At 42.4% G+C, this 26,526-nt stretch overlaps 1 protein-coding gene across 2 annotated transcripts; it reads left to right on the forward strand.

Annotated features, from left to right (window-relative positions):
- The first annotated feature begins 4,998 nt into the window (after positions 1-4,998).
- Positions 4,999-13,565, forward strand: Ms4a2 (membrane spanning 4-domains A2). Of its 2 annotated transcripts, XM_004869707.3 has the most exons (7): positions 5,002-5,154; positions 5,963-6,086; positions 6,574-6,708; positions 8,950-9,009; positions 9,806-9,961; positions 10,275-10,373; positions 11,150-13,565. In XM_004869707.3, the coding sequence occupies exons 1-7, from the start codon at positions 5,057-5,059 to the stop codon at positions 11,246-11,248; spliced, it is 771 nt and encodes a 256-aa protein (XP_004869764.2). In that variant the 5' UTR covers positions 5,002-5,056; the 3' UTR covers positions 11,249-13,565. The 2 variants fall into 2 exon arrangements, with proteins under 2 accessions (XP_087059720.1, XP_004869764.2); XM_087203594.1 differs by lacking the exon at positions 8,950-9,009 and having other exon boundaries at positions 4,999-5,154; positions 11,150-11,421.
- Positions 13,566-26,526: the final 12,961 nt, after the last annotated feature.

The following is a 26,526-nucleotide window of genomic DNA, read 5'->3' on the forward strand; positions in this document are numbered from 1 at the left end:
GAGGACACCTCAGATCCACACCTTGCCTGTGATGCTGAGTGTTTTAGAATCCTCTTCCCATTAAGTAGATATTCTTGGGCCCGAGTGAGCAAATATATTACACATGCTTTTCCTTGTCCTTGTGAAAAACACCATCATGGAAGGTAGAGGGGACTGAGGAGATAAGAAACAACATGAACTGGTCAGTTGCCCACAGCCTGTGATAGCAGGTGAATTCCAACTGCATGGAGGGTCCGAGGGGATTTTAAGTTCGAGCACATCTGTGTAAATCTCACTCCATGTGTCTGAACTCACATCTATGAAGAGAGAGAGTGGTTTTTCCTCAAGGGTGCACATGACCCTAGATCTTTCGGCACATTTGTGACTGTCAGTCCTCATGTGTCACCTTCACTAGATTAAGAAACGCTGTGCAGATTAGCAAAGCATGCTGCTGGGCACGTTTGGGTGGTCACGGGGAAGTGACTTCACCTGGCTCCCCATGCCTCTTTCTGGTCCTCTTCCTTTGCTCTGCTTCTGGGCTGCCTGCATGCTCCCTTCTGCCTTGGAACCTGCCAGCCATGAACTGAATCCCCTAAACTGTGAGCCAAGCCAAACCTCTCCTTCAAATTGTGGATGCCAGGTATTGTGTCTCAGTAACAATAAAGCTGACTAGAAAGCCAATGCACCTGTCATCTTGTTTTATCAGCAGTATTTTTTTTTTACCTTCTTCTTCTTTTTCTTTTTTTGATACTGGAGATCGAACTCAGGACCTTGCACTTGTGAGGCAGGCGTGGTGCCATGAGCTACATCCCGGCCCTTTACCTTCATTTCTGGGATGTGATTTCCCACAGGACAATAGGAAATGATGTCAGTCTTAGGTTCTCCCAGTCTCCTAATCCTGTTATTTAACCAGACTTGGCTCTGGGATGTGGAAATGAGAGTGACAGACAGGAAAGAAGATGTGGAGTGGGGGAGAGAGAAAACTGAAGGCGGAGAAGAGGGCAGGGCACAGAGGCTCTGATTCCCTTGGGAGGCTCAGAAAAGACCCCTTCAGAGACAGTTTACCTTGTCGCATGCGAACTCATCCATATTTATTCTAAGTGAACTGCGTACCCAGTTTCAGAACACAATTGTTCGTACGGGATCGGAAAGCAAAGTGAACTTGAGTTTGTGGGAATAAAACTGGGACGTAACTGACCGGTGGAAGGACGCTTGCTGAGCTGAAGAGGAAGCGGGACTGGAGAGAGTGGCAGGGGCGCGCCGGGGCTGCGCCGAGGAGGAGCCCTGCGGCGCTGGCCATGTCAGCTCTGCTGTCTCTCCCGCCCAGCAGAGGTGTGGTTAAAACTCATCTCGATGATGTTGCCCTAGCCAAAAAATAAATGTCATTTTGTCATATTTTTAAATATTCACTGCTGTGAAAGAGGAAGTCAAGGGGAGGGGGAGAAGCAGCCCAGAATGGCGAGAGGAAGATGCCGGGAAAACTGCGGTAGAAAAGAAAGAATTGGGAGCCCATGAGGCGCCTCGCAGTTTCTGATTGCATTCTTCAAGGTGCTGTTAAAATTGCTCAGGAAACAGGGTCATGTCCCATCCCCGTGCCGTCCCACCTTGCTTCTGTCCAGAGATCCAATCCGACTTCTGAGGCTCTGCCACACATAATGAGCCCCATGACTCTGGACCTCGCCCAGCAGAGCTGGGTAATTTCGCTAAAACCCCGGAGAATATCAGCTTAAGTCTGGGCTCAGATTTCACCTTCTCTGGGATTCTTTGCCTCAGTGCCACGGACTCTTTATCAGGTAGAACTGTTCTCCTCGACGTTTCAGCTGGTATTGTACAGTGGCTTGTGGCCTCTCGGACAGACTGCGGGCTGGAGCCCGGCACTGGCACTTTCTCAGTGATCAGAACAGTCCGGGCATGGGGCTGAAGTCCCTGCCAGATGAGTGTATAAGCAAAGTACGTTTATTTCTTAATTCACATGGCATATTTGTTAGGTTCCCTAATTCCTGATAACACTGTAGTAAGATGGCACCCGGCTTGGGACAATTTTGTTGTAAATGATATGTCAATATGTCGTTAGTTTTCCTTGAGATATTTCCTTACATCTCAGAAAATACCCCAAGACAGTATAACCTCACACATGCAGTCCATATCCATTCACTCTAAGTAAACTGAGCATTCTGTTTGAGAAAGTGGTTGTCATGTGGAATCTGACAGCCAACTGCATTTGTATTTGGGGAAATAAAACTAGGGTATGACTGACTGGTGCAAGAAACTTTGCTTGCTGAAGAGGAAGCCGGGGATGGAGAGCGAGTGGCAGGTGTGGGCTATGGTCAGGATGCAGTGTGGGGAGCAGGAATCAGTGTAACAGGTGATTGTGATACACCGTGCAGTATCTTTCAGTTTGTTCAACAGCCCCCAAGGCCGTGTCTACAGTGAAACTGCAATATAATCAGTACAAACCTTTGGTGGAGCTGGTCATACTGTTAGAATGAGCCAAAGGGCTTAAGTGAGCTAATTAAGCATATTGCCCAGACTCTCACACTGCTTAGATTTGCTGCTAGGATTCCTTAGTCAAGGGTTTCCAAGCTCCATTCTGACCGGAGGTCTGAGCAGCAGAAGGGAGCCTAGCACTTCTGCTGACAACGGAGATCCCAGTGTGAAAGCTTCTTTGCTTTCGCTCTCCACCAGGCATGGCTCTCTGCAATCAGAACTCTGCCTGCCCTGTTTTTCAGGGCCACCTGCCCTGGATGGCCATGCAGATGGGCCTGCAAATGGCAGCAAGGAAAGATGAAGTGAGGGCAGACAGAGTGAGGGCCACTGTGAGGAGCACTCGGTACAGATCCCCTTTCGGCCTCCAGCCCTGCAGGAGGTCATATGTGCCTTGCATGAGAAGACAGGCTTTCCAAAGGAGAGCTATAGCCCTTCAGGCACAGAAATGGCTGAGCTGGAACCAGTGGAGAAATCACAGTGAGAGGGCTCATGCTTTTGGCTTCTGCAGTTCTTCTTTATCTTTTCAAGTCCCATTAAAATGTTTCCTTTTTAGGAGATTGAGGAGGATATAAGAAAATGGAAAGACATTCCTTATTCCTGGGTAGGAAGAACCAATATAGTGAAAATGGCCATACTTCCAAAACTACTATAAAGATTTAATGCAGTGCCAATTGAAATCCCAACAATATACTTCACAGAACTAGAGAAAACAATCCAAAAATTCATTTGGAACCAGAAGAGACGTAGAATAGCAAAAGCAATTCTAGGAAACAGAGACATGGCTGGGGGTATCACAATACTCAACTTGAAGCTATACTACAAAGCTACCACGATAAAAACAGTATGGTACTGGCAAAGAAACAGACCCAAACATCAGTGGAATAGATTAGAAGATGCAGAAACAACTCCAGACACACTCAGCCACCTCATCTTTGACAAAGGAGCCAACCACCCTCCTTGGAGGAAAGATAGCTTATTTAATAAATGGTGTTGGAAAAACTGGATTTCAACCTGCCCAAGATTAAAACTAGACCCATACCTATCACCGTGCACTAAACTAAGATCGAAGTGGATTAATGAGCTAAATATCAAGACAGAAACAGTAAACTTGCTGGAAGATAAGTTAGGTAGAATTCTCAATGACATTGGCATAGGAAAAGACTTTATGAACAAAACCTCAGTAGCACGGGAGCTAACACAAAGAATCAGCAACTAGGATCTCATCTTTCCTTGATCTTAGCCAAAAGGCTGAGAAGCAATTAGGATCTCATTAAAAAGCTTCTGCACTGCAAGAGAAACTACCAACAGAGCTAAGAGACAACCTACAATATGGGAAGAAATTTTTAGCAGCTCTACCTCAGACAAAGAGCTACTATCTAGAATATATAAAGAATTGAAAAAAAATCAGATTCCCCCAAATTCAACAACCCAATTCAAAAATGGACATCTGAAATGAACAGACATTTCTCAGACAAAGAAGTAAAAGCAGCAAATAAATACACGAAAAAATGTTCAACATCACTGGTCATTCAAGAGATATAGATGAAAACAACACTGATATTCCACCTCACCCCAGAAAGAATGGCTGCTATCAAGAAATCAACCAATAACAAATGCTGGTGGGTTGTGGGGAGAAAGGAACCCTTCTCCATTGTTGGTGGGAGTGCAGACTGGTGCAACCACTGTGGAAGTCAGTATGGAGATACCTGAAAGAACTAGAACTACAGGTCCCATTTGACCCAGCTATTCCCCTGCTGGGTATCTTCCCCAAAGAATTAAAAGAATCGTACCACAGTGATATATGTGCTCCCATGTTCAGAGCGGCACAGTTTGTAATAGCTAAAGCTTGGAAACAGCCCAAGTGCCCATCAACTGGAAACTGGATAAAGAAGATGTGGCTTTTTTTATAAAATGGAGTAGTACTTAGCCATAAAGAATGAGAAACCAGAGATATTTATAGCTAAATGGAGACCATCCTCTTAAGTGAAATAAATAGGACACACATGTGTAAATAATGAATAGTTTCTCTAGTGTGAGGAACTGAAAGTGTAAATAAGAATTAAAATGATTAAAATGAATAATTGATAATTTGAAATAGGAAAAGGCCTAAAGTTGTAGAGGAAGTGGAAAGGAAAGAAGGGAGAGGAAAAATTATAAGAAAAGAAAAAAAATGGAAATGAAATCTATGTAAATAGGGAAGGGTGGAGGGGGTGAAGGGTGCACAGGTAATGGGGAAAAAATAAGAACCAAGATACATCATGTACAGGTACAAGCACCTGATGATAAATGTAAACATATTTTATACCTAAAATGTACCAATAAAAGAATTAAAAAAAAAGTTTCCCTTCTGGGTTGTATACATCCTGCTGGGCTCAGAGAGCATTATACTCCAGAAGCTCAAATGTCCTCATTTTCACTGTCCTTATTCGGGGGACTTCTCAATTTTGTAAATTCATGCTAAGAAGAAAAACTCAGTCACTCGGTATCAGGTGCCGACTTATCTGACAATGGTTGTGTACGAAGATAACCATCTGTGTCATGAGCCAAGACCTTTCAGCTGCCTGCCAAGAACCAGCCGGGGAGGAAGTTCATGCTGCTCCTCACTCCGGGTGGCGACTTCAGTGACATGGACGCAGAAGCCAGGAGCAGAGCTGACCTTGCTCTCCCAGATCCACAGGAGCAGGCAGGGTAAGCAGAGCTGTTGTTTTCTACTCTCAGCCATTTACCTGGCCAGAGAGAGTGCTGGAGAGAGAGTTGTCAATTAATGGCTTGTGCACGGACTTGCATATTTAATGAATACTTTGGCTATAGAGAAGCTGCTTGCCGTGCCTGCCCTGCGATTCTCTCTCACTGGTGGGGAGGAGGGTTTCATGCAGCTTATAAAGTGGGGATCATAGGCTTTCTAACACCAGAGGCACATGTTTTGGGTATGAAATAAGAGTTTGTGTTGTTCATATTGATCTCTTCCCTCTGTGTCGGGAACAGCAACTTTACACAATGACCTCCTTCCTGGTTGATCTTTGCAAGGCTCTAACTGTGCATTCTTGCTCTGAGGATGAAAACAGAAACACAAATCCATCCATCTACACCCTTGAATCCATTCCTTCCTTCTGTCTTCAGTGCATAGGACTTTGTGTGTCACTGATGAAATATAGTCAGACTTGTTTCTATATTGGAAGGACTACAAAATGCTTAGGTAAATGGCATTTGATTGTCTTCAGTTTTGTTTACCAGTGGGGATCAACTGGAAAACATTTGATGGTGATCTGGTATTAAAAATAAGAATACTCAGCATGATTTTTGCTCTGTGCTGTTTCATCAAATCACTTAGTGTTCACATCTTCTTATTCACCCACTACAATCCTGTGAGCCATAATGTCTCAGTCAGTGCAATGGAGATTTCAATCATGGGATTGTTTTGAAAAAAATAAACACGACTCTCCTTCCTGTCAGGCAGAATGTCTTGTTACGGCTGTATTTCTGCTAAATTTCGCAGTGCACCTGAAATAGAACTCTTGGAGGTGCCTCCCCAAGAGGGGACTCCACGGGAGAAGTTGGCCTCAGCCCCACCACGGCAGACATGGTCATCGTTTCTGAAGAAAGAGCTGGAATTCCTGGGGGTGAGTGAGTCTCTTTGAGCCTCAGTGAGTCAGGGCTGGCTCAGGAAAGAGTATTTGGTTACATCAGTGGTTTCCTCTTGAGGTTCATGAGAAATGAAACCTTCAAACTCTGGGCAGCTGAAGAGCTGATACTTGTTGGGTCATGTTGAGGAAAAGGCACGAATTTTCTCATGAAGACTGTAAATGATTGCAGCAGGATTGGCACATAGGAGTGATTCTGTCTCTCAGATGGGGAGTGTAATTACTGATGTCTAGCAGGACTGCATGAAGAAAGGTATATGGCACATGTATTGGCCACTCATCCAATATATCATACTCATAGTCAGTCCTGACAGTGGCCAGGGAATTACTAGACAATCTCACATTCAGAGGACTTCTCAGGACAGCCTAAGACACTAAAACAATATTTGGTCTCAGTTGTAAAGGAAATTGAAATAATCTGGAGAAATAGCTTCTAACTTCATAAAACTCATGTGTTTTTCTGCAGGTCACACAAATCCTGGTTGGTTTGCTGTGCCTTTGTTTTGGAACAATTATCTCCTCTGTACTCAATACTTCAGACTTTGATGGAAAAGTATTTTCATCATTCCATGCAGGCTACCCATTCTGGGGAGCAGTACTTGTGAGTGTATACTTGTTTTTTTGGGGGGAGATACCAGGGATTGAACTTAGGACCTTGCACTTGTGAGGCAGGTGGCGGCAGTATATAATTGTTTTTGAAATAACACAGAGCATAGATTTTCTTTTACTCCAGTTTAACCAATCATCTACGTCCAGATTAAGACAATATAATTATTCACATATATGCATAATATATATTTTCATTTTATAAAACACATTTTCATGTATGTGGTAATTAATAGCAACAACAAAGGATTCTTATTAAAGTTAGCTATGGGCTACACATTTAACATACTTCTACTAGACAAGAAATTGCATTCTAATAAATGTTAAATGTCTTGCCCAAGGGACTTTTAGCTAATAGAAATAGAACATGAACTTCCAGAATCCAGTTCTAGGAAAATACCCTCACTATTCACCAATAACTGTTACACTGTTATGTGATCAATACATACAACTTAGGTCAATTAAAAATAATTGAAAAAGTTATTTTTAGGAAAGGTGTGGAGAAGAAACTGCTAAGGTGAAAAGAAGCACTTCTACTACCTCCTAGAACGCTCTTGTTCTTGTTAGTACATGTGTGACGATGTACATGACCTTCACATTCCTCGTGTGGGGTTGGTGCATGTACATAACACATCTTCATTCCTTCTTTCATCCCCTTCCCCTCTTCCCCTCCATCTGTCAACCCCCTTACTGTAAGAAAGATCTATCTTCTCTACTTCCTATTACCTATCTTTTATTTTGCTCTTTATAACCTGGGTTTCTCATACAAAAGAAACTAAGTGATTTTTAAGCTTGTGTGTCTGATTTTTTTTCCAATTAATATTATGGTCTCAAGGTGCATCCATTTTTCTACAAATGACTCAAGCTTATCCTTCTTCATGACAGAGTAGTACTCCCCTGTGTAAATACCACATTTACTTTATCCATTCATTTGTTGATTGGCATATAGGCTTCTTCCAAGATTCAGCTATCATGAACTGTGCTGCCATAAACATGGGAACACACTTGGGTTTTTCCCATTGGATTCCTTTTAATCATTGTACTCACTGGAAACTAGATGGTCCACAGATATAACAAGGACATAGAGCTTATTGAGGTAAAATTGACATTCAATAAATGGAAAATACTGAGGGTGTATAATTTGATGAATTTTTGACTCATACGTGTCCACATATAAAAATGTCAACACATCAATATAATGAGCCTACATATCATTCCGAAGGTTTCCTGTGCTTCTGGAAACTCCCCCTCACCCTCTCTGTGCCTGTCCTCCTTCTCAGTCACCGGTCTCCTTTCTGTGATGGTAACTGAATATGCGTTTCTAGGTCTCTGTAGAAATGGAGTCACATAGCATGTTCTTTCTCCCTACTGTCTGCCTCCTTTTACTCCATATAATTATCAGGCAATTATCTATGTTTTTTGTATCAATATTTTGTCATAAAGATACATTTTAACTCAGTGAATATCACATCAGTGTCTCACTCTGCTAAATACTCAGTACCCAGATCACTTGTTCAAGCCTTTTCATGAACCTCTGTCATATTTTATTTGAAATTTCTCTCCACTGCCTTTTTAATTCCAAATATTTAGCTCATTAAGTGTCTTTCCACCCATATACAAGCTGAATATTTCAGAGATTGATTTATGTTTTTCCAAGTCTTTCCTTGTGTATGTTTTTGTAATCAGTACATGATTATAGGATATATGTCAGATTCTGGAGCTGTACATGACAGAGGTACATAGTTCTTGCCTAGAGGAGTTGACACAAACAAATAATGACAATAGGATGAAAGTACTATTAAAACAAAGTTGTGCACCAGACACTGCCAGCCCCATGACCCACGGATTCTCAAAGTCAGCCTCGCTTGGAAGCCAGGTAAATGTGAAGAATTTGGGGCCCCATCGAGGAGCTGATGAATAAGAGCCACAGTTTCACAGTCTCTCACATTTAACTTTGAGGTGCACTCATGGGGAACATCAGTAAACAGCTTTAGAAAGTACTCAGAATGTTACTTTGTATATGGAGGATGGGGATAGAGGAGCAGAGCAGAGACCCGATACATTGTTTCCTCTCTCTCTCTCTCTCTCTCTCTCTCTCTCTCTCTCTCTCTCTCTCTCTCTCTCTCTCCTCTCTCTCTTTTGGTACCGGGGATCAAACTCCGGACCTTGCACTTGCGAGGCAGGCAGCGGAACCACTGATCTAAATCCCCGGCCCTGCCCCTTCTCTTTTGGACAGTTCCTTATCTCTGGAGTTTTGTCAGTTCTATCTGAAAGGAAAAACGCCACTGTGTACCTGGTGAGTTACATTCTGCCTTTGTTCATCCTCAGGAACTTGAGGCAGATTATTTTATTATTTCATATTATAATGTGGATATGTAATTGTTTAAAATATATTTTGCATTGGAAGTTTTTTCGGGCAGCAGAACTTGGGTGTAATCAGTAGAAACATAAATTGCATGATTTAATATACAGTGAAGTTTAACTGCTTCGACACTAGTATTTTATAAATTTTTAGACATTTTCTGTGGTCTGCGTTTGCAGTATATGACGATGACATAGGTCGTGGGGAGTTGGTACAGGCATAGGACACATCGTAATCTTTTCATTTTGCCTTCCCTTCCCCTCCCCGCTCCATCTCTACATCACGTTCCCACTTGCAAAGGTCTGTTGCTGTTTCTTATTATTTATTGTTTCATTCGCTCTTTCAATCGTTTATCCTTCGGGTTATTTGAGCTTGTGTTAACCCTAGTTCTAAAAAGTCCTCACTCTGGCTCTGGTCCTCAGCTGTGGCAGTTTCCAGTGAAGGAGACTCTGAGAGCAACCAAGCATCTTCCTGTGGTTTTTTCTGCTTGCTTGTTTGTTGCGGGTGTGAGCTAAGCACGTGCCTTCCCACTGAGCTGCATCCCTCCCCCTCAGCCCCACCTCCTTGAATGCAGCCTAATCAGAAAGTAGTGGATGCTTAGTCAACAAGGAGTGGCTGTCCAGGATTTTCCTTTGCAGGGAATACTTTGAGCCACTGCAGTGTGCTGGATGTGACCGCCCTGACGCTGTGCTGCAGGCACAGGCTCAGGTGTGTGTTCTCCTTTCATCAGGCCAGGGGCAGACTGGGGGCAAACACCCTCAGCAGCATAGCTGCGGCCGTGGGAATTATCATCCTGGTCCTCAGTCTCAGCAACAGCTCGGCCTACATCAACCGCTGCAAGAGACTGGATGAGAATGACGACTGCCTCGTGGCTTCCTTCACCATTGTACGTACTTCTTGTGAAAAGGCTAAAATTGGGGTCCCTCTCTTTTCCTGGAGCACTGTTCCATCAGCGGGGACCGCCATCCCGCGATGTTATGTCCTGTAGGCTCGTGCTGTGGATTAGGAGGACACTGACCGGCCCTCCTCCTGTTGCTGGACACATTCCTAGTCTTAGGGCCCCAAGAAACCACCTGCTATTTCCCTATGTGCATGTCGCTCGGTAGCAACTGGTTACGTGTGGGCTGTGAAGGAAGGGACTTTGGGACACCTGTCACGTGACTCTGTCTTTGTGAGTCTCGCTGGTTGTTGTCTAACAGGAAATTGTGGCCATGATGCTGTTCCTCACCATCCTGGGGTTTTGCACCACTGTGTCACTCACGCTGTATGGGATTGGAGAAGAATGCAAGGGGAACAAGGTAAGCAGAAGCCTGGTGTGGAACGCTGGACGGGAGGCTAGATGGCTTGAGCTCCATCCTTCACCAGTATGGTCTGGATTTTCTGGAACTTAGTTTTTTCTGGAAAATTGTTTCTCAGCTTGCTGAAATTGGCCCCCATGATTTATACTCAGAAGTAGCAAAACTCTGACAGCACAACCTGCTGAGGGTTAGGAGAAAAGGGTCTTTGATTTCTAGAACTGAGGATGCCGTGAAGCGTGCAGCAGGCCCTCTGGTCTCTGGCCTTAGTTACTGTACCAGCAGAACTTCTTATGCTTGTTCTTGTCTCCCTCCTTTTTCCTTCTCTGACTTTCGATTGCTCCAAATCCTCCAGTTTTCATTACTTTGTAATTCACGAGTAAACTGCATTTCCACTCACTCCATCCACTCATCGTGTCTTTGGTGGGAATCAATGGGGCATGCTGCAGACATACTCCAGCCCCGGAGACGGAGCACACGTCTCTGTCTGACCACCTCCCCCCACATGCCAGGCTGTCCACCCTTGCTGATCGCTTTCCTCAACAGATGAATGAGACAGCAGATGTACCAGAGTTTAGGCACAGAGCAATCTCCTCACCTGAAATCGCCCAGCTCACCTGCCAGTCTGGTTTGGTTTTCTGGAGATGGAGGGAATAATTAGTGTAATGAGAGAAAGTCTGAGGGTGCCAGACAGAAAAACAAAGGCGATGTGGCTCTTGAACGAGTCTTTCAGAAGTGGAAAGTTCTGTGATTGATACAGAATGGCCTTTTCTCTCCAGGTTCCGGATGATCGTCTTTATGAAGAATTAAACATTTATTCCCCAATTTACAGTGAGTTGGAAAACAAAGAGGAAACATCTTCCCCTGTGGATTCATAAGAAGTGTGTGGCAGGACTTTCTGATTCACAGTAAAGGATCTGAAAGTCGAAGTCTATGCTTGTGAGGCCACCGGCCAAATTTCTGTTCCCTACACAGTCTGTCAGTTTTGCATTGGATTTCTCCTCTGGATATCAATATTTTGTTTGCTGCTTTTAAAAACCCATCTTATTTTTACCAGTGCATGTTTTCAGTACATAATGATTACATTCCCAGTGGGGAGTTGGTACGGGGACATCACACAGCCTAATTCTCTTTTCATCCTCTCTCTCTCCCCTCCCTGTTTTATTGCTTGTAATCGCCTATGTGTTCCTGTCCCTCATTTGTAGATACCCCAGACTCCCTTTTTTCTTGCTGTCTGTTACGATCTCACACTCACGCCTTCTGGGAAATCCACATGGAGTAAGTGAGGTTTACTGTGCGTCTGTAACTGGGAAAGCAAGGAGAGGGCAGGGCCGAGCCAAACCGACCGTTTGCTAATAGCTGCTGCTTAGTTCTTTTCAGGGTTCACGCAGCTCCAGCTGTGTGTGATATGCACTGCCCTGTGCATACCCCACGTGTATATGCCTCACAGGATGGTGGTATTCTATATGCCAATGTGTATATCCCTCAATAACATATTTTTTCAGAGACACAAAGTTTTATAAAAATCTTTGAATTGCCTGAAGCTCCAGGGCTTTCACTGACATGGTATTGTTCAGTACTGCTGGGAGACTGGTGAATAGGTGGTGGGAGTTTTATTAAGTTACTCGGTATCTGATGAAATGGAAAGGCAAAAGCAGAGAAGCTGTAAATGCAGAGTTTGTTTAATAAGACATAAAAGATAAATCAATTTACGACAACCCTAGCGGAAATTGATTCAGTGGGAATGGGAATGATCGTAGCTAAGAGGAGTATAAAAAGACTGGTAGTTTTTTTATCATGTTAAAATTAAAGGGAAAAGTTGGACAATTATTTGACTAATACAAAGCCCAGCAGAACACTTAGTAGTGCTACAGGTGGTGGACGTTCAGAAACAGGAATGATGGAGAAGGAGTACAGTGAGACCTAAGTGAAGCTCAGGTTTAGATTTTCATTTTGAGGAGAAAAGGGAAATGAAGTTGGGGAGTGCCTGAGGGCGTTCAGGACGGAGTTCCAGTCATGGCACCGTCTGATGATGGCGGTTTAGAGTCGTGCTGAGGGACGGAATTATTAAAGGGGATCTGGCAATGGGGGATGGGAGGAAGGAGAGCACAAGGGCAAGTCAAACGCATCGAAATAGACATGTATCTGTACCACTTCCCTCAATAAAGGTGTTTAACATTTCTATTGAGATACACTGATAAAGATTTAAAAAATAAGGGAAGCACATTAACACTCTAAGGGAATTCTTTTGAGATAGAAGTAAAGCCAGGTTAAACTTCATGTGCCTGGAACCAGAGGAGAAAAATAAGGATAAAATGCAGAAGACATGAGTTGGTCAGAGAGTACATTGCAAAAGAGTGGAGAGCAGAAAGCCCAATGTGGAAAGGCTGAATGAAGAGAAAACAGTTAATACTCAGAGACCGAATGTCAGCCTCCGCGGAGAGAGGTCCCCCGTGATGAATCCACTCGGAGACAGAGAGAAAATAGCACGCGGAGTGAACGCAGATGGCGTGAAGGCGGTCCCCAGGGACTCTGGTCACAGGCGGATGAGCAGAACATCTGCAAAGAGGGATTGAGAGAGAGAGAGGTGGGGTGGTGGTGAGCAACACGAGAGGATGACGAAGAGAAGGTCAGAGGGAAAAGTTAGCTAAGTGAAGTGATTTTGTTGCTGTTGTTTTTATATGTAAAATAAGGACAAAGCAGCTCATGTCTAGCTTCAGTAGAAAAGCGCTGTGGGAACTGAACAGTTTGGGGACATTGGTTCCCTCTCGGTCATTTACCACACACCCAGGTCTGGCACACACAGAACACACAGCCACTGTGCTGTTCACAGTTTTTTCTTTTTTGTTACCAGAAATTGAACCCAGGGCCTTTGCACTGAGCTACATTCTCAGAATTCTTCATTTTGAAATGAGGTCTCAATAAGTTGCTAAGTTGCCCAGGCTGCTCTTGAACTTGTGATCCTCCTGCCTCAGGCTCCTACAGTGCTGAAAGCTTTTCACACTTCCACTGCCCCAAATTATCTTTCTAACTTTCAGCTTAAAGGTCGTCTTCATGAAGCCACTTAATATGCCATCTGTTTATCCGACCTTAATTTCTTGCTCTCTACTCCAGCCCATAATGAAGCATAGTTAATTATCACTGTACTTGTGAACTCCTGGTACTTGTACAATAAACTGGACCGATGCAACTTGATTTCTTGTTTGTGTTTGTGTTTGCATCTGAGGTTGAGGCTGATTAAGGATAATGGAGAATCAAGCATCAGTGAAATGATGCCAAGGACTAAGAAGTTTCTGGAGTTCTCTTTATGAACACTTTTATTTTTTATTTTATGAAATAAATAAAACAAGAATTCATAACAAAATGATAAGAGAATAAAGGAACCTTTCTGTACTAGTGGTGGGAATGTAAACTAGTACAACCACTATGGAAATCAGTGTGGAGTTTCCTCAATAAATTAAAAGTAGAAATTATTCCATTTGATGCAGCTATTTCCCTTCTAGGTATCTTCCCTAAAGAGTTAAAATCATTAAGGGAATTGTTTTAAATGATTATGGCTGCTGAGAAGTCCCACCACAGCTTTCAGAGCAAGGTATGTGAGAGAAATAATATGCACAGGATGCAAACTCTGTGGAGATTTGTAAACGGTGTTCTCAAGTATGTGGCAGAATGGTGTCGAGTGAATGGATGAGAAGAAGGGAGAAATCACCTCAAAGGCTTTGACACAACACCCAGGCTTCAGAGAGAGAGCTAAGAATACAGGCCGTCACCACAGGCAGGCAGAAAAGCCCTTTGGTCACAGGGCATCGGGTAGAATGTTCAGAAAGTCCTGCCCTATGTATTAGTTTCCTAGGGCGGCAGCCAGGAGCTACCAGGAAATGGGTGGCTTAAAGAACAGAGACCTATGGCTGCACAGTTCTAGGGGCTAGAACTACAAAACCCGATCGATGTGTTAGGAAGGTTGGTCCTACCTGAGGGATGCAAGGGAGAATCTCTTCTCCAACTTCTGTGGCACAGGAGATATTTTGGCTCTTGGTAGCAATCCCTCTCAGTCTTCATATGGCCCCTTCATCCCTGTGTGATTGTAAATTAATCAGATGCAAATGAATCCTGGAACATACTTTGGGTCTGAATAGGCTTCCCACAATAATAAGGTGAAATGGCTTTGGTATTGAAGATAATAATAAATGTATATGAAGCATGTGGGAAAGTAAATTGAAATTCTTTAAAGAGAAAATGACATCGTTGAAGAATCAAATTATCCTTATAAATCTAGGTTTTTATCTAGTATAGCATCAAGCACCACAAAAAGTCTGACTAGGCATGTAAACAAACAAGATGCTCTCAGCAGAAAGGATAGACAAATGAAATAGACCCATGCAGATTCCAAGTAATTACCAGATATTTGGTAAAATAATTATGTGTACTGTATTTACAAAGACAAAACTTTTAACTGGATACTATAAAAAAGGACTAAAGCATTCAGGAGCTAAAATATAGATAGAGATAACTGAATTCTATTGATTAAATTATCCAGTTTTTACATCTTCCAATGTCAGAAATTAGTAAATATCTTGAAATTTGTGACACACTGTAATTCTTGCAGTATATAACACACTGTTCATTTTAAAGTATATTATAGCTTACATTAATTGAATCATGTTAAGAATTAAATGAATGAGTTTAATAGCAGCATGGACACAGTTAAAGATGAAATCAATGACTTGGAGTATAGGTCAGAAGAATCTACCATGAATTAATCAGAGAAATAACAACAACTAGGGAATATGGAGGAGAGACTTACAGAGTGTAAGACATAGAGGATTTAGTGGATAGTTTTTTTTTTTCTAAATGAGACTTGCAAATTCAGAGGAGGGAATATTGCAGAGGTAATATTGAAAAGATTAGGCTAAGGATACACTGTAATTGCAGAGGATATCCAGGCACAGAATTAAGAACTCCACAGGAATTTTAAGCAATGAAAATAAAAAGAAGATAATACCAAGGAAAATGTGATGACCTTAAAATTTGCCAGAGATAATTGAAAAAAAAATACAGGAAATCAGTATGTTGTTTCTCCTGCACATGGCAGAGAACTGCAGAAAAAATCACCAGTGGCTCTGGCTGCCACTGAGGCAGGTGACTGGTAGGGAAAGAAAAAGGTGTGGGAAGCCTCGTGGCTAAAGAAAATCACATCTATTCCCGTCATCCCAGGAAACTTCTCCCTCTCTCTCTGTCTCATTCATATATTACAGAATATAAACTGCATTCAGAACCTAGGAAAAAAACATCTTTGAAAGTATTGACTGTAGCAGTCTCCAGCCTCTTCATCCAAGGCAGAATATGGAATGAGACGTTTCCATCGTGTTTCAGAAAAAATCCAACATATATATTTAAGATAAATGTGTTAAGCGGTTGGTGTTTATGCCCTTCCACTTCGTCTATGGATTGGTTAAATTAATATCGCTTTCAGCAGGCAGAGGTGGTTTAGGCTGCACAAGATCCGAGGGAGGAAGTGGATGTCTGTCCCCAGACACTCTGCTGCCCACATGGAGCACTTGGCATGTGTAGAAGGGAAGCTGTACATTCGAGATGGTCTCTGTGAAAGTGCACAGCTGTGTTTGTGGGCCTATCATCCTGCACAATGTCTGGCCCAACCTTTGTGTGGCAGTAGACACACTCATTAAATAAAACAATCTTTACTCTTGGGAAATGTTGGTTCCATATGGTCCTGGTGATGAGGTTGAAGATAATAGGATTTCCTGTGTGGGAACAAGTGGCCTTGTAGATTATTACAGAAAGAGGAAGCACTCCGAAAGTTATCTCTCTGGTCTGCCCTGCTTTCTCAGTCATAATGTGATAAGGTATGTAATCTCATGTTTCTGGTGCAGGTTTTACTTTTCTTTCTTCATTCATAGCATGGAACATAAATATTTCTCCTCGTATTCTAAAAATAGGTAAAAATTAATCACTAATATGTTAAGTTAAATTAAGTATTTTTTCTACCGGGGTTCTTTCATCCAGGAAGAATTTCTTTTGGTGGGGTAAATTTAAACCACCTGGTCATGTTACTGTCATGTTACTGTCGGTAGCAGTCTGAATCCAATCGGAAGATACACAGTGGGCTAGCTAGGGTACATTTACACTCAAGAGTTGTTAACAGTAGTAAAAGAATAATCAAAACTGGTACTGTGTGTAAGGAAACTCTGCATGGATCTGAGGGCTCAGTTTGTCCTCAGTGAAGGCTGCTACACTTGGAAGAGGTGCAGACTGCACTTGAGAGAGTACGGTTTAGCAACTTGAATGAAGGGAAGTTTGTGGGACTGGCCAAAGCTGGAGCCACTTTGCAGTAGCTGGACAGGTATCCGCAATCTTCTGGTGCACAGACGGGGACCTGTGACAGTGCCCGGCGCCATAGGTGCACAGCGAGTGTTCAGTGTGGGTTGGTGCAGCCGGTCCTCCAGGTCTGTGGAGGTTGCAGCAAGAGTGACCCTCCAGACACACGAGGTCATGGAGGTGACCCAAGGATGGTTAGTGGTACTGGCAGGCAGCTAGGCCACGTGGGCTGTGGTTTTCTTTCCAGACAGAGGAGGCAGGGTCCCCGGAGCCCATGCCAGGAATCACCGGATGATGCTTGCTCCCGAAGTGTTTCTGGCAGGCACTGTCTACGAGGACTTTTACCATCCTGTTCGCTATAGAGGAGAAATGCTTCCAGGTACTCTGTGCTTCACAGAGCTGTCTTCAGAGTGGAGAGATGATGAATCAGTGGTTGACATTTCCAGAGCAGCCACTTGGCCATGGACATGAGGAGATTTACATATAGACAACATTTCAGAGCAAGATGTTCCAGTTGCTGCCCCTTTCTTGCCCTGATGTATGAAATGCCACCATCAGACTAAAACTTTCTGCCTTCACCAGAGTTGGAGAAAAGATTCTCAGTCCTGGGCTGGGGATTTAGCTCAGTGGTGCTGTGCCTGCCTTGGAAGTGCAAGGTCCTGAGTTCAATCCCCAGTACCAGAAAAAAGCAAAAGCAAAAGAAAAAGATTCTTAGTTCTCAGGATATCCTTGAGCACTTACAGTCATGACTCAAGCTCTTCCAAGACTTCCCTCACACTCTGGTTTGGAAAAAAGTAATGGTCCCCATATGTTCTGTGACTACACAAGTGCCAATTCTTAAATAGCACTAAAATTTGGGAAAAGATAAGATGAACTTCTAATTCTAGAGAACTATTTCTATGCTATTTCAGTTTTTTTTACCTTAAAAATATATTAAAAGGTACTTGTCTGAGAGGCCTCTTGGAAGCTCCTTGCAGACATGAATGAGAGGTTTAACACGAATACAAATGTAAGCAATTAGCACGCAGGTGTTTTACTAATTTACTAAGTAAGAAATCACTAAAGCAAAGACACAAGGGAGAAGCAAAGGCATGCAGAAGCTGGGCAGGAACATGCCATTCTGAAGATCTGATTGCATCAAAGGGAAAACATGAACTATCTGAGGAATGAATGGGATCTCAGCCTGAGCAGCGGAGGAAAGTCAGAAGGGAAGAGGGTGAAAACAGCATAAAGCTAAGAGACAAAGTCAGGGTCTGGACAGAGAGGGACAATTGTCCCCTGAAGACAGACCCGAGCTCGTTACAGTTACTGATCTGAGAGCACTATGAGCTGAAAGAGGAATAGGAAGAAATCCACAGGGGTTTATAATAAATGATGTTTTAGCCTACAGATGGCTTAGACTATGACCAAAAGCAGTTATGGAATGCAAGGAAACTCCAGGACACTCTCCTTCGGATAAAAAGGTCTGTTCCGAACATCATAGAGGTCTCTTGTCAGATCTTCACTGTTCGGGAACTTCCAAGATAGAACCAGATAAATGTAATCTCTTAGCTTGGGCATTTAGGCAGATATTTTTTTGTGAACAACTTCAAGCATCAGTTTTGTATGCCAATTTGATTGTAATTTATAAATGAACCAGTTTCTTTTGTATATTGACTCGTGTATTCAACTTGCAAAGTTTCACGTTATCAAAAGTTGGTAATGAGATCTATTTTCTCTGAAACTCTTCCCTTTGATGACATCGAAGTACACAGGCTTAAGTGTCTCTTAGTGTCTGGGCCTCCTGACTTTTTACCCCAAGTCCTAAACTTCAGGATCCAGATGCTCACATTTCAATGCTCACTCATCAATTTACACTTATACCTGAAAGCTGAAATGGGAAGCTCCCAGGCCTGATGTTAAAATGAGTTGGTACCCATATGGAAGCACAGAGTTCAGAGGCTCTGAGCATTTACAAGTCATGCATCTGTTGCCTCCGTGTAGTTCTAAGAAATTTTCCCTCCCCAGGTAGGAGCTCTGGCCTCAGAAAACAGTCTCTTCACTTTCTCCTCCTTCTGCACCCCTGGAAATACTCGCATGATTTACAGATTTACCATTTGGAAAATTTGATTTAAATGCAAACATACAATATGTGACTGAAAACTGCTCTTTAAACACATATTTATACACAAAGGTTCAGAGCACTGTTCTGAAGAGCCAAAAGTGGGAAGAACTCAATCATCAGCAACTGAATGGTTAAATGAAATATGTTACATATAACACAATCTTTTTCAGCCAAACAAATAGTGAAATATGCACCACTACATAGTTCAATATGAATTACCATCAAATTACCATCAAAAACATTATTCTAAGTTAAAGAAAAATGCTTATGCTGTACTACTGTAAAATTTTTTTTAGAAAAACAAATTTGCTCCTCAAATAAGACATTATTCAGACTTAATGACTTGGAGATGATACAAGATACACAAATTACACAAGATTAACAGATGAGGATTTTAAAAGAATATCTAAGATCAATAGAATAAATTCAAACCAACCAACAGAAAATAGGAAATAATATCAATATTAAATTCCTATGTAAGCAAGTATTAGTAGTGATGAAGATATCAAATGATGTTCAACAGCATTTTAGGCCTACGACATGGAAATCGGCTAATCTCTTGTGCATTGCCGAGTTTAATATCATGTAAGATTAAGTGTGGACAGGATGTGCAGCAATAGCAACCTCAGAGATCACAACCCTAGCAACAAGATAACTTAGAAGGCCACAGTGGAGTGCAACTTCACAGTACCTTATGCTAGAGCATGTGCATGGTATAAGACAGAGACTGTGAAAATTACTATTCAGTACAGATATAATCTAAAATGTTCTGTTTGATTTCTGTTGAAATAAAATTACTGCAAGAGCTAAATTTCTTCCACATGTGAATAAAAGAGTTTAGATTTATTCAGTGACGGAGGGTAAATAATGAAGATGAATGAACGAAAGATACACTTCATGATATTCAGTAGAAATGCTCTTCAGAAACTGAAGTAAAACACAATGAAGTGTACACTTAAAGACAAAGTCATAGTATATGTTGTTAAGCAGAGTGTATCTGGTAATGAGAGATGAATATGTTCACTTCTGTCTGATAAGGTTTTACAATCAGGCGGCCTGGGACACAGTGGAACAGTATTCAGCCAGGGGAAAGAACGCATCCCGACATTTGCAGCGTGTTCTTGCTCATATGTGGGAGATAAAAATGTGGATTTCATAGAGGTAGAGACTAGACTAGCGGTCACAGAGACTAGAAAGGGTAGGCTGAGACTGAGGCATTGGTATGTGGGACCTTAAATAAAGTACTGAAAACTCGGGAGGCTAAAGCAGGAGGATTGCAAATTTGAACCCAGCCTGGGCAACTGAGAAGTGAACTAAGACCTTGTTTCAAAACCAAAAATAAAAAAATAAGCTGGGAATGCAGCTCAGCGTGAAGGTCCTGTGTTCGATCTCAGTACTTGGAAAGAAAGTACCAAGAGAGGGAAGAGTATGGGAGCGGAGTGCGGCTCTCAGAGCAGTTCCTGTTAGTTCGTTCTCAGCTTGGGGTGGAGACCGGTGATCATCTCATGAAGCCACTGGTTTCTTCCTTCAGGTTTCAGTACAGCTACCCTTCTGCAGGCTGGGTCTGGTGACCCACAGGAAGCAGTGATGGCTACAACGGGGTGAGGGAAATCATCACACCATCTTCAGACCAGACCAGCCTCCTGGGAACATTGGAGCCTAACAGGAGGGCCACACCCCTCACCTGGTGGAGTTCTGTCATAATGGAAAGGTAGGAAGAACCCCTTTTCTACCCCAGCTTCAGGGTGGGAGGGGTCTGTGGGGATCCCGAGGTGGGGCAGGGAATGCAGAAGCCTGGGCTGGGCATCTACGACAGGCTGAGAATGAACAGTGGCCTTGCTGTGATCAGTCCCCCAGGGACAGACGGTGGTGCCCGAGCGTGGTTGTGCATGGTGGTCTCCCTGGGCCACTGGCAGTGTGATGCATGGTCTTGCTGGGTGGGCATTTTCCACGCACTGTGGCTTCACCCACTGGTCTCCGAGGAAGAAACTTGGGACCTCATCTCCTCAGGAGGAAAGCCTTCTGCCTAACCATTTATTGCCTGTCTCATTGAAACAAATATGATTCCATAGCATGTTTTGACATTGTGCCACGGTAGTGGGTCTTACACACACCAACAGTTTGGGACTCACTGTAAGCCAAGGTTGGATCAAATGTAGTCCAAGGTCACAAGTTCAGGTTTTGTCTTCAAGAGGTTTTGCTTAGAGCCGGACTTGGCCTCCAGCATCACCATCAGTATTTCCGTTTCCGACACGGAGGAGATGAAGTTACTGTTTGTAATGATCTCAGATCATGTGAGAGGCTGTGTGCAAATTACCCATTTATTTGCTTAAGCCTTTCAAACTGGAGAGAAACTGGGTAGTATGAGTAAACCAAGCTCATCTGAGGTCCAGTAGCAGCAGCATACAGTACCAGCTGAGGAAGGTACATCAGCTATTTATTGCACAGTTGTGATGTATGACAAAAGCGCTCCACCCTGCTGGATAGCTGGGAGCAATGCCATGGCTACCATGGGAGTGGGAGAGAAGTCTGCACCCTGGTGTGCAGGGCCCTCTGGGAGTCAGACTGGTCTGTTTGCATATGGATGGCTTCACCAGAGAAGACAGGGATGCATGGCTTCTCAGTGCTTCTTGTGCCTTCTCCCCTCAGGCAATAGGCCCAGGTGTTTTCTTTGCATTGCATGACCTCAGCAGCCTGTGATTTAACATCTTTGCTGGTGCCTGAGTCCCATGGCTGAAATCAGACTCAAAGAGCAGGGCCAGATAGTGCCCTTTCGGATTTTGGTAGTTCAGGCTGTCCTTAAACTCACTATGTAGCCCAGGCTGGTCTTGAACTTGCAGCGATCCTCCTGTCTCAGCCTCCTGAGGGCTGGGATTATAGATGGGTGCCATTACACCTGTCTTGATAGTGCCTTCTTGATGGGTCAAGCCACACAGTAATGTGGCAGTGGCAGACATACAGGAAAGGGCAAAGATTCAGGGATCCCAATCAGTAAGTCTGTCTTTGGCATAATGCACAGCAATCAGGTAGCCCTGCAGAACCATTCTGAATTGGTGTGAATTGGTGACTGTAGCAATTCGTTATTTTGCTTGCAAGAAAGAGGAACATTAGTAGACATAAAAGATAACTCAGTAAAGAAATTGAGCTCTCATCGTGGTTTGGGCACAGAAAAACTGACTTACATTGAAGAAGTAATAGGATCATTTTGGAACTAAGGTTCCTTACAAGGTGCATTGTAGGTAGTTTCTGCTCATATGTTCTTATAAATTACTGACATAAATGTGTACTTTCTTTCTTTCTTACTTGGTTGTGAGCGCCTGCTTAAAAGGAATGATGTTTTGCTCACTGCCCTGTTCACAGCATCGAAACCTGTAACAAAGCCTGGCATGCGGAAATGTTTAATTCATATTTTCTTGCCTGATTGAATGACATTTTTGTGAATGAGCACAACACAGGCATTCTCGAATGGCCTGTCTGAGTTCTGCATGTTGCTTCTTCTCTTAGATACACATGCAAGAATTCTGTGCCCACATTCAGCTTCAGAAAGTCTACTTCTATGCTGTACAGAAATAATAATGATGTCTTCGAAGTGCATCCATGTGACCAGATTAGAATTTTTTTCTTTTTGAAGGCTGTGTTGTGTTCCCTGGGGCACATTCATAGCCCATGCTAAGTGAAATAAACCAAGCACACAAAGTTTTTCCCAGACAAGAGGAATAAGTTCTGACGGCCTATTGTGACCACAGTCAGTACAATGTATTATATATCTCAAATTGCTAAGCAAAGAGATTTAAAAAATATTCTCACTATTAACCATTAGCATGTGGGGCAAAGCTTAGATTAATGAACTTGATGTAATCATTCCACAATGTCTACATATATCAAAACATCACATGCATCCCACACATATACAGTAACTGTTTGCCAACTAAAAACTCAAATAAAATAATTATAATGCTAAGTGATTTTATTTACAAGGTACCAGGTACGCTTCTAAGTATTATTTTTTTCCTATCGGGGATCGAACTTGGGACCTCACACTTGTGAGGCAGGCAGGCGGCAGAACCACTGAGCTAAATCCCCACCCCTTTTCTAAGTTTTAGATGTGCAAATTAGTTTAAATCACTGAGACACATTACAGGTGACAAATGAAATTAACCTTAACATCCCCTGGCTTACAATCTTTAAAAACTGGGGCAAAGGATGTTAAAAAAGAAAAGACCTAACCAAGATTACACAGGGCTGGAAACGTAAGTTAGGTCATTTAACATTCAGGAAAACAAACTACCCCGTGATACCCATTCCTTCCAAGGTTATTTTTCATAACCTTGTGGGAGAGAGGATCTCACCAATTTGTATTTTACGTCACCAAAGGAAATAGCTCTTTAAAAGGCAATCAGGACATAGTCTGAATGGAAAATGCATTTCTCTACAGAGTGTAGGAAAACCACTGTCCTAAACCATGCGTAACCAGCCTTGAACTTGAGAAGAAGGGGCAGATTTCCAGGGACTTCACCAGGTGCTCCTCTCTGGAGCAGGGGATGAGGAGCACTCCGTGAAAAGGATCCAGAGTCTTCTTCCTCCTGAGCTTGTGCCCCAGCCTCAAACCTCTGCCTTTTCCTCCCCAGGTGTCTCAGATCCTGATTGGGTGACAGAAGTATGCCAGTGGAGCATACACCTGTCTTATCATCTCCTTGAACATCGATGGTGTTTCTACCCAGTCCTTGAGATCGGATATCCTATGTGGGGATCAGTATTTGTGAGCATGTTGGAATACCTCAACCTACTCAGTGTTAGAACTGTGTAACTTTCCCTCTATCTTCTCTTTCAAAAACCTTACTTTATGTGGAATTTTATGACTTTGAACAAAATATGTGACTTCAAAACTTTGGAGTGCTGGTGATATTTCATAGAGGCACAGGTGTAGAATCCCAAGGCTAAATGGGTTCTTCCACTTTCACTTCTTCATGTCAGGAGCTCTGTCTATTGCAGCTGGAAGAAAAATGACATTGATCTTCATAAGTATTTGCTGGAATCAAAGCTATAAGCAAAGCCAGAAAGGCACAGAGAGTCAAGACAGAAGATATGAAGTAATGTCTGGTTCCCTGACTCATCTGGAGTCTAAGAGGGGCATTTCAAAAACTGCTATCAAGAAATTGAGGCTGGGCCTACTTCCTACCTCAATTCTGTATAATTCCATCCCTGGTTTTAATTTGTAAATAGAGAATTGAATGCTTCAGCAGCACGCCCTTCTTCTTAGACTTAGGAAAAGTAGTTGAGAATGTGTCATTAGTCTCTTCAAATGAGGTGAATGTTTTTATATTCTGTAAGGGGAGCAAACACAGGACACAGAGGACTGTAACCAACCCTCGCTGTTCTCTTCCAGATCAGAAGCAACTTAGCAATGAACATGCTCAGTGCTGTCATAGAAGGGATAGGGCGGATAGAAGATTATTGCTATGCCTCATTTGTCCTATTGCCCAAACTTTGTAAATGTTTCTGAGTTGTTTTCTAAGTGTTTTTGTTTCCTGAATTGCTCTTTTCTAAATTTATGTTAAAGGTCTGAGATGACTGTCCCAGAATAGATCCCAGACTATGACCAAAATAGTAAAATCTGGGACTTGGACCTCATGGAGAGACGTTTCATGTTTTAACCATGATCTTCTAGAGTACTTTTCCTTCATCCAATATTCTACCTTGAATACTTATATTAGAAAATCAATCATTAGGAGATTTCTTAAAAATCTCCAGTTTCAAGCTACAGTGGAAAGAGAATACTGAGGCAGTTCATGTCTATCACAGGAATGGGGGGAGTGGGAATTGGGTACTCAAGACAAGAGTTTTGAAATCTCATTTTTTTCAATACAAAAAAAAATTTTTTTTGTTAAATTCTTTTATTGGTACATTGTAGGTATACAACAAAATCACATTTCTCATTGGGAATTGTAACTTTACATGATGCATCTTGGTTCTTATTTTTTCCCCATTCCTAGCCCTCCCTTCACCCCCTCTACCCTTCCCTATTTACAAAGACTTTATTTCCATTTTTTCCATTTCTCATCATGTTTCCTTTCCCTTCTTTCCTTTCCCCTGCCCCTCCCACTACCCCTACCCATTTGCACCTTTTCTTCCTATTTTACATTATCGATTATTCATTCTAATCATTGGTACATTTTAGGTATACAATATAATGACATTCATCATTGGAAATTTGCACCTTTACATAGTCTCTCTTGGTTCTTATTTTTCACCCTTGCCCAGCCCTCCCTTCAACCCCTCTGTTCCTCTCTATTTACAAAGATTTTGTTCCTATTTTTCCATTTTCTCATATTAATCCCATTCCCTTCTATCCTTTCCCCTATCCCTCCCACTTCCTTCCCCTTTGCCCCTTTTCTTCCTATTTCACATTCCCTATTATACATTTTAGTCCTTATTTACACTTTCAGTTTCTCACACCAGAGAAACTATTTGGTATTTACACATGTGTGTCCTATTTATTTCACTTAAGAGTATTGCCTCAATGTGCATCCACTTAGCTATAAATGTCTCTAATTTCTCATTTTTTATGGCTGAGTAGTACTCCATTTTATAGAAAAACCACATTTTCTTTATCCAGTCTCCAGTTGATGGGCATCTGGGCTGTTTGCAAGTTTTAGCTAACACAAACTGTGGTGCTGTGAACATGGGCACACATATATCACTGTGGTATGATTCTTTTAATTCTTTGGGGAAGATCCCCAGCAGTGGAATAGCGGGGTCAAATGGGACTTCCAGTCCTAGTTCTTTGAGGTATCTCCATACTGATTTCCACAGTGGTTACACCAGTCTACACTCTCACCAGCAGTGGAGCAGGGTTCCTCTTTCCCCACAGCCCCACCAGCATTTCTTATTGGTTGATTTCCTGATAGCAGTCATTCTTTCTGGAGTGAGGTGGGATCTCAGTGTTGTTTTCATTTGCATCTCTTGAATGACCAGAGATGTTGAACATTTTTTCATGTATTTATTTGCTATTTCTACTTTTTTGTCTGAGAAATGTCTGTTCATTTCAGATGCCCATTTTTGGATTGGGTCTTTACATTTGGGAGGTCTGATCTTTTTAAGTTCTTTATAGATTCTAGATAGTAGACCTTTGTCTGAGGAAAAGCAGGTAAAGATTTTTTTCCCACATTGTGGGTTGTCTCTTCACACTGTTGGTGGTTTCTCTTGCTGTGTAGAAGCTTTTTAATGAGAAGAGATCCCACTTGTTGATTGTTTGTGCTAGTTCACGGGCAACTGGGGTTTTGTCCATAAAATCTTTTCCTGCACCGATGTCTTCAAGAGTTCTACCTAATCTCTGTTCCAACTGGTTCAGAGTTTCTATTTTAATATTTAGATCTTTAATCCATTTTGATTTTTAGTGCATGGCAAGAGATATAGGTCTAGTTTTAATCTTTGGCAAGTTGAAGCCCAATTTTTCCAGCACCATTTATTAAAGAGGCTATCTTTCCTCCAGTGAGGGTGTTTGGCTCCTTTATCGAAGATGAGATGGCTGAGTGTGTCTGGCGTTGTTTGTGCATCTTCTAATCTGTTCCACTGGTCCTCAGGTCTGTTTCTTTGCCAGTACCATGCTGTTTTATCACAGTAGATTTGTAGTATAGTTGCAGGTTGGGGATTGTGATACCCCCTGCCATGTCTCTGTTACCTAGAATTGCTTTTGCTATTCTGGGTCTCTTCTTG

This window comes from Heterocephalus glaber, unplaced genomic scaffold (assembly GCF_053883595.1).
Source record: "Heterocephalus glaber isolate CG9 unplaced genomic scaffold, H.glaber_assembly_v1.0 deba00001805, whole genome shotgun sequence".
Classification (NCBI taxonomy): Eukaryota; Metazoa; Chordata; class Mammalia; order Rodentia; family Bathyergidae; genus Heterocephalus; species Heterocephalus glaber.

What these genes read in the sequence shown, in the direction of transcription:
- Ms4a2 (XM_004869707.3), top strand. Translation starts at nt 5,057, where the DNA reads ATGCTGCTCCTCACTCCGGGTGGCGACTTCAGTGACATGGACGCAGAA. An exon ending in GATCCACAGGAGCAGGCAGG is followed by an intron (nt 5,155 to 5,962) that starts GTAAGCAGAGCT and finishes TAAATTTCGCAG; the next exon opens with TGCACCTGAAATAGAACTCT. An exon ending in AAGAGCTGGAATTCCTGGGG is followed by an intron (nt 6,087 to 6,573) that starts GTGAGTGAGTCT and finishes GTTTTTCTGCAG; the next exon opens with GTCACACAAATCCTGGTTGG.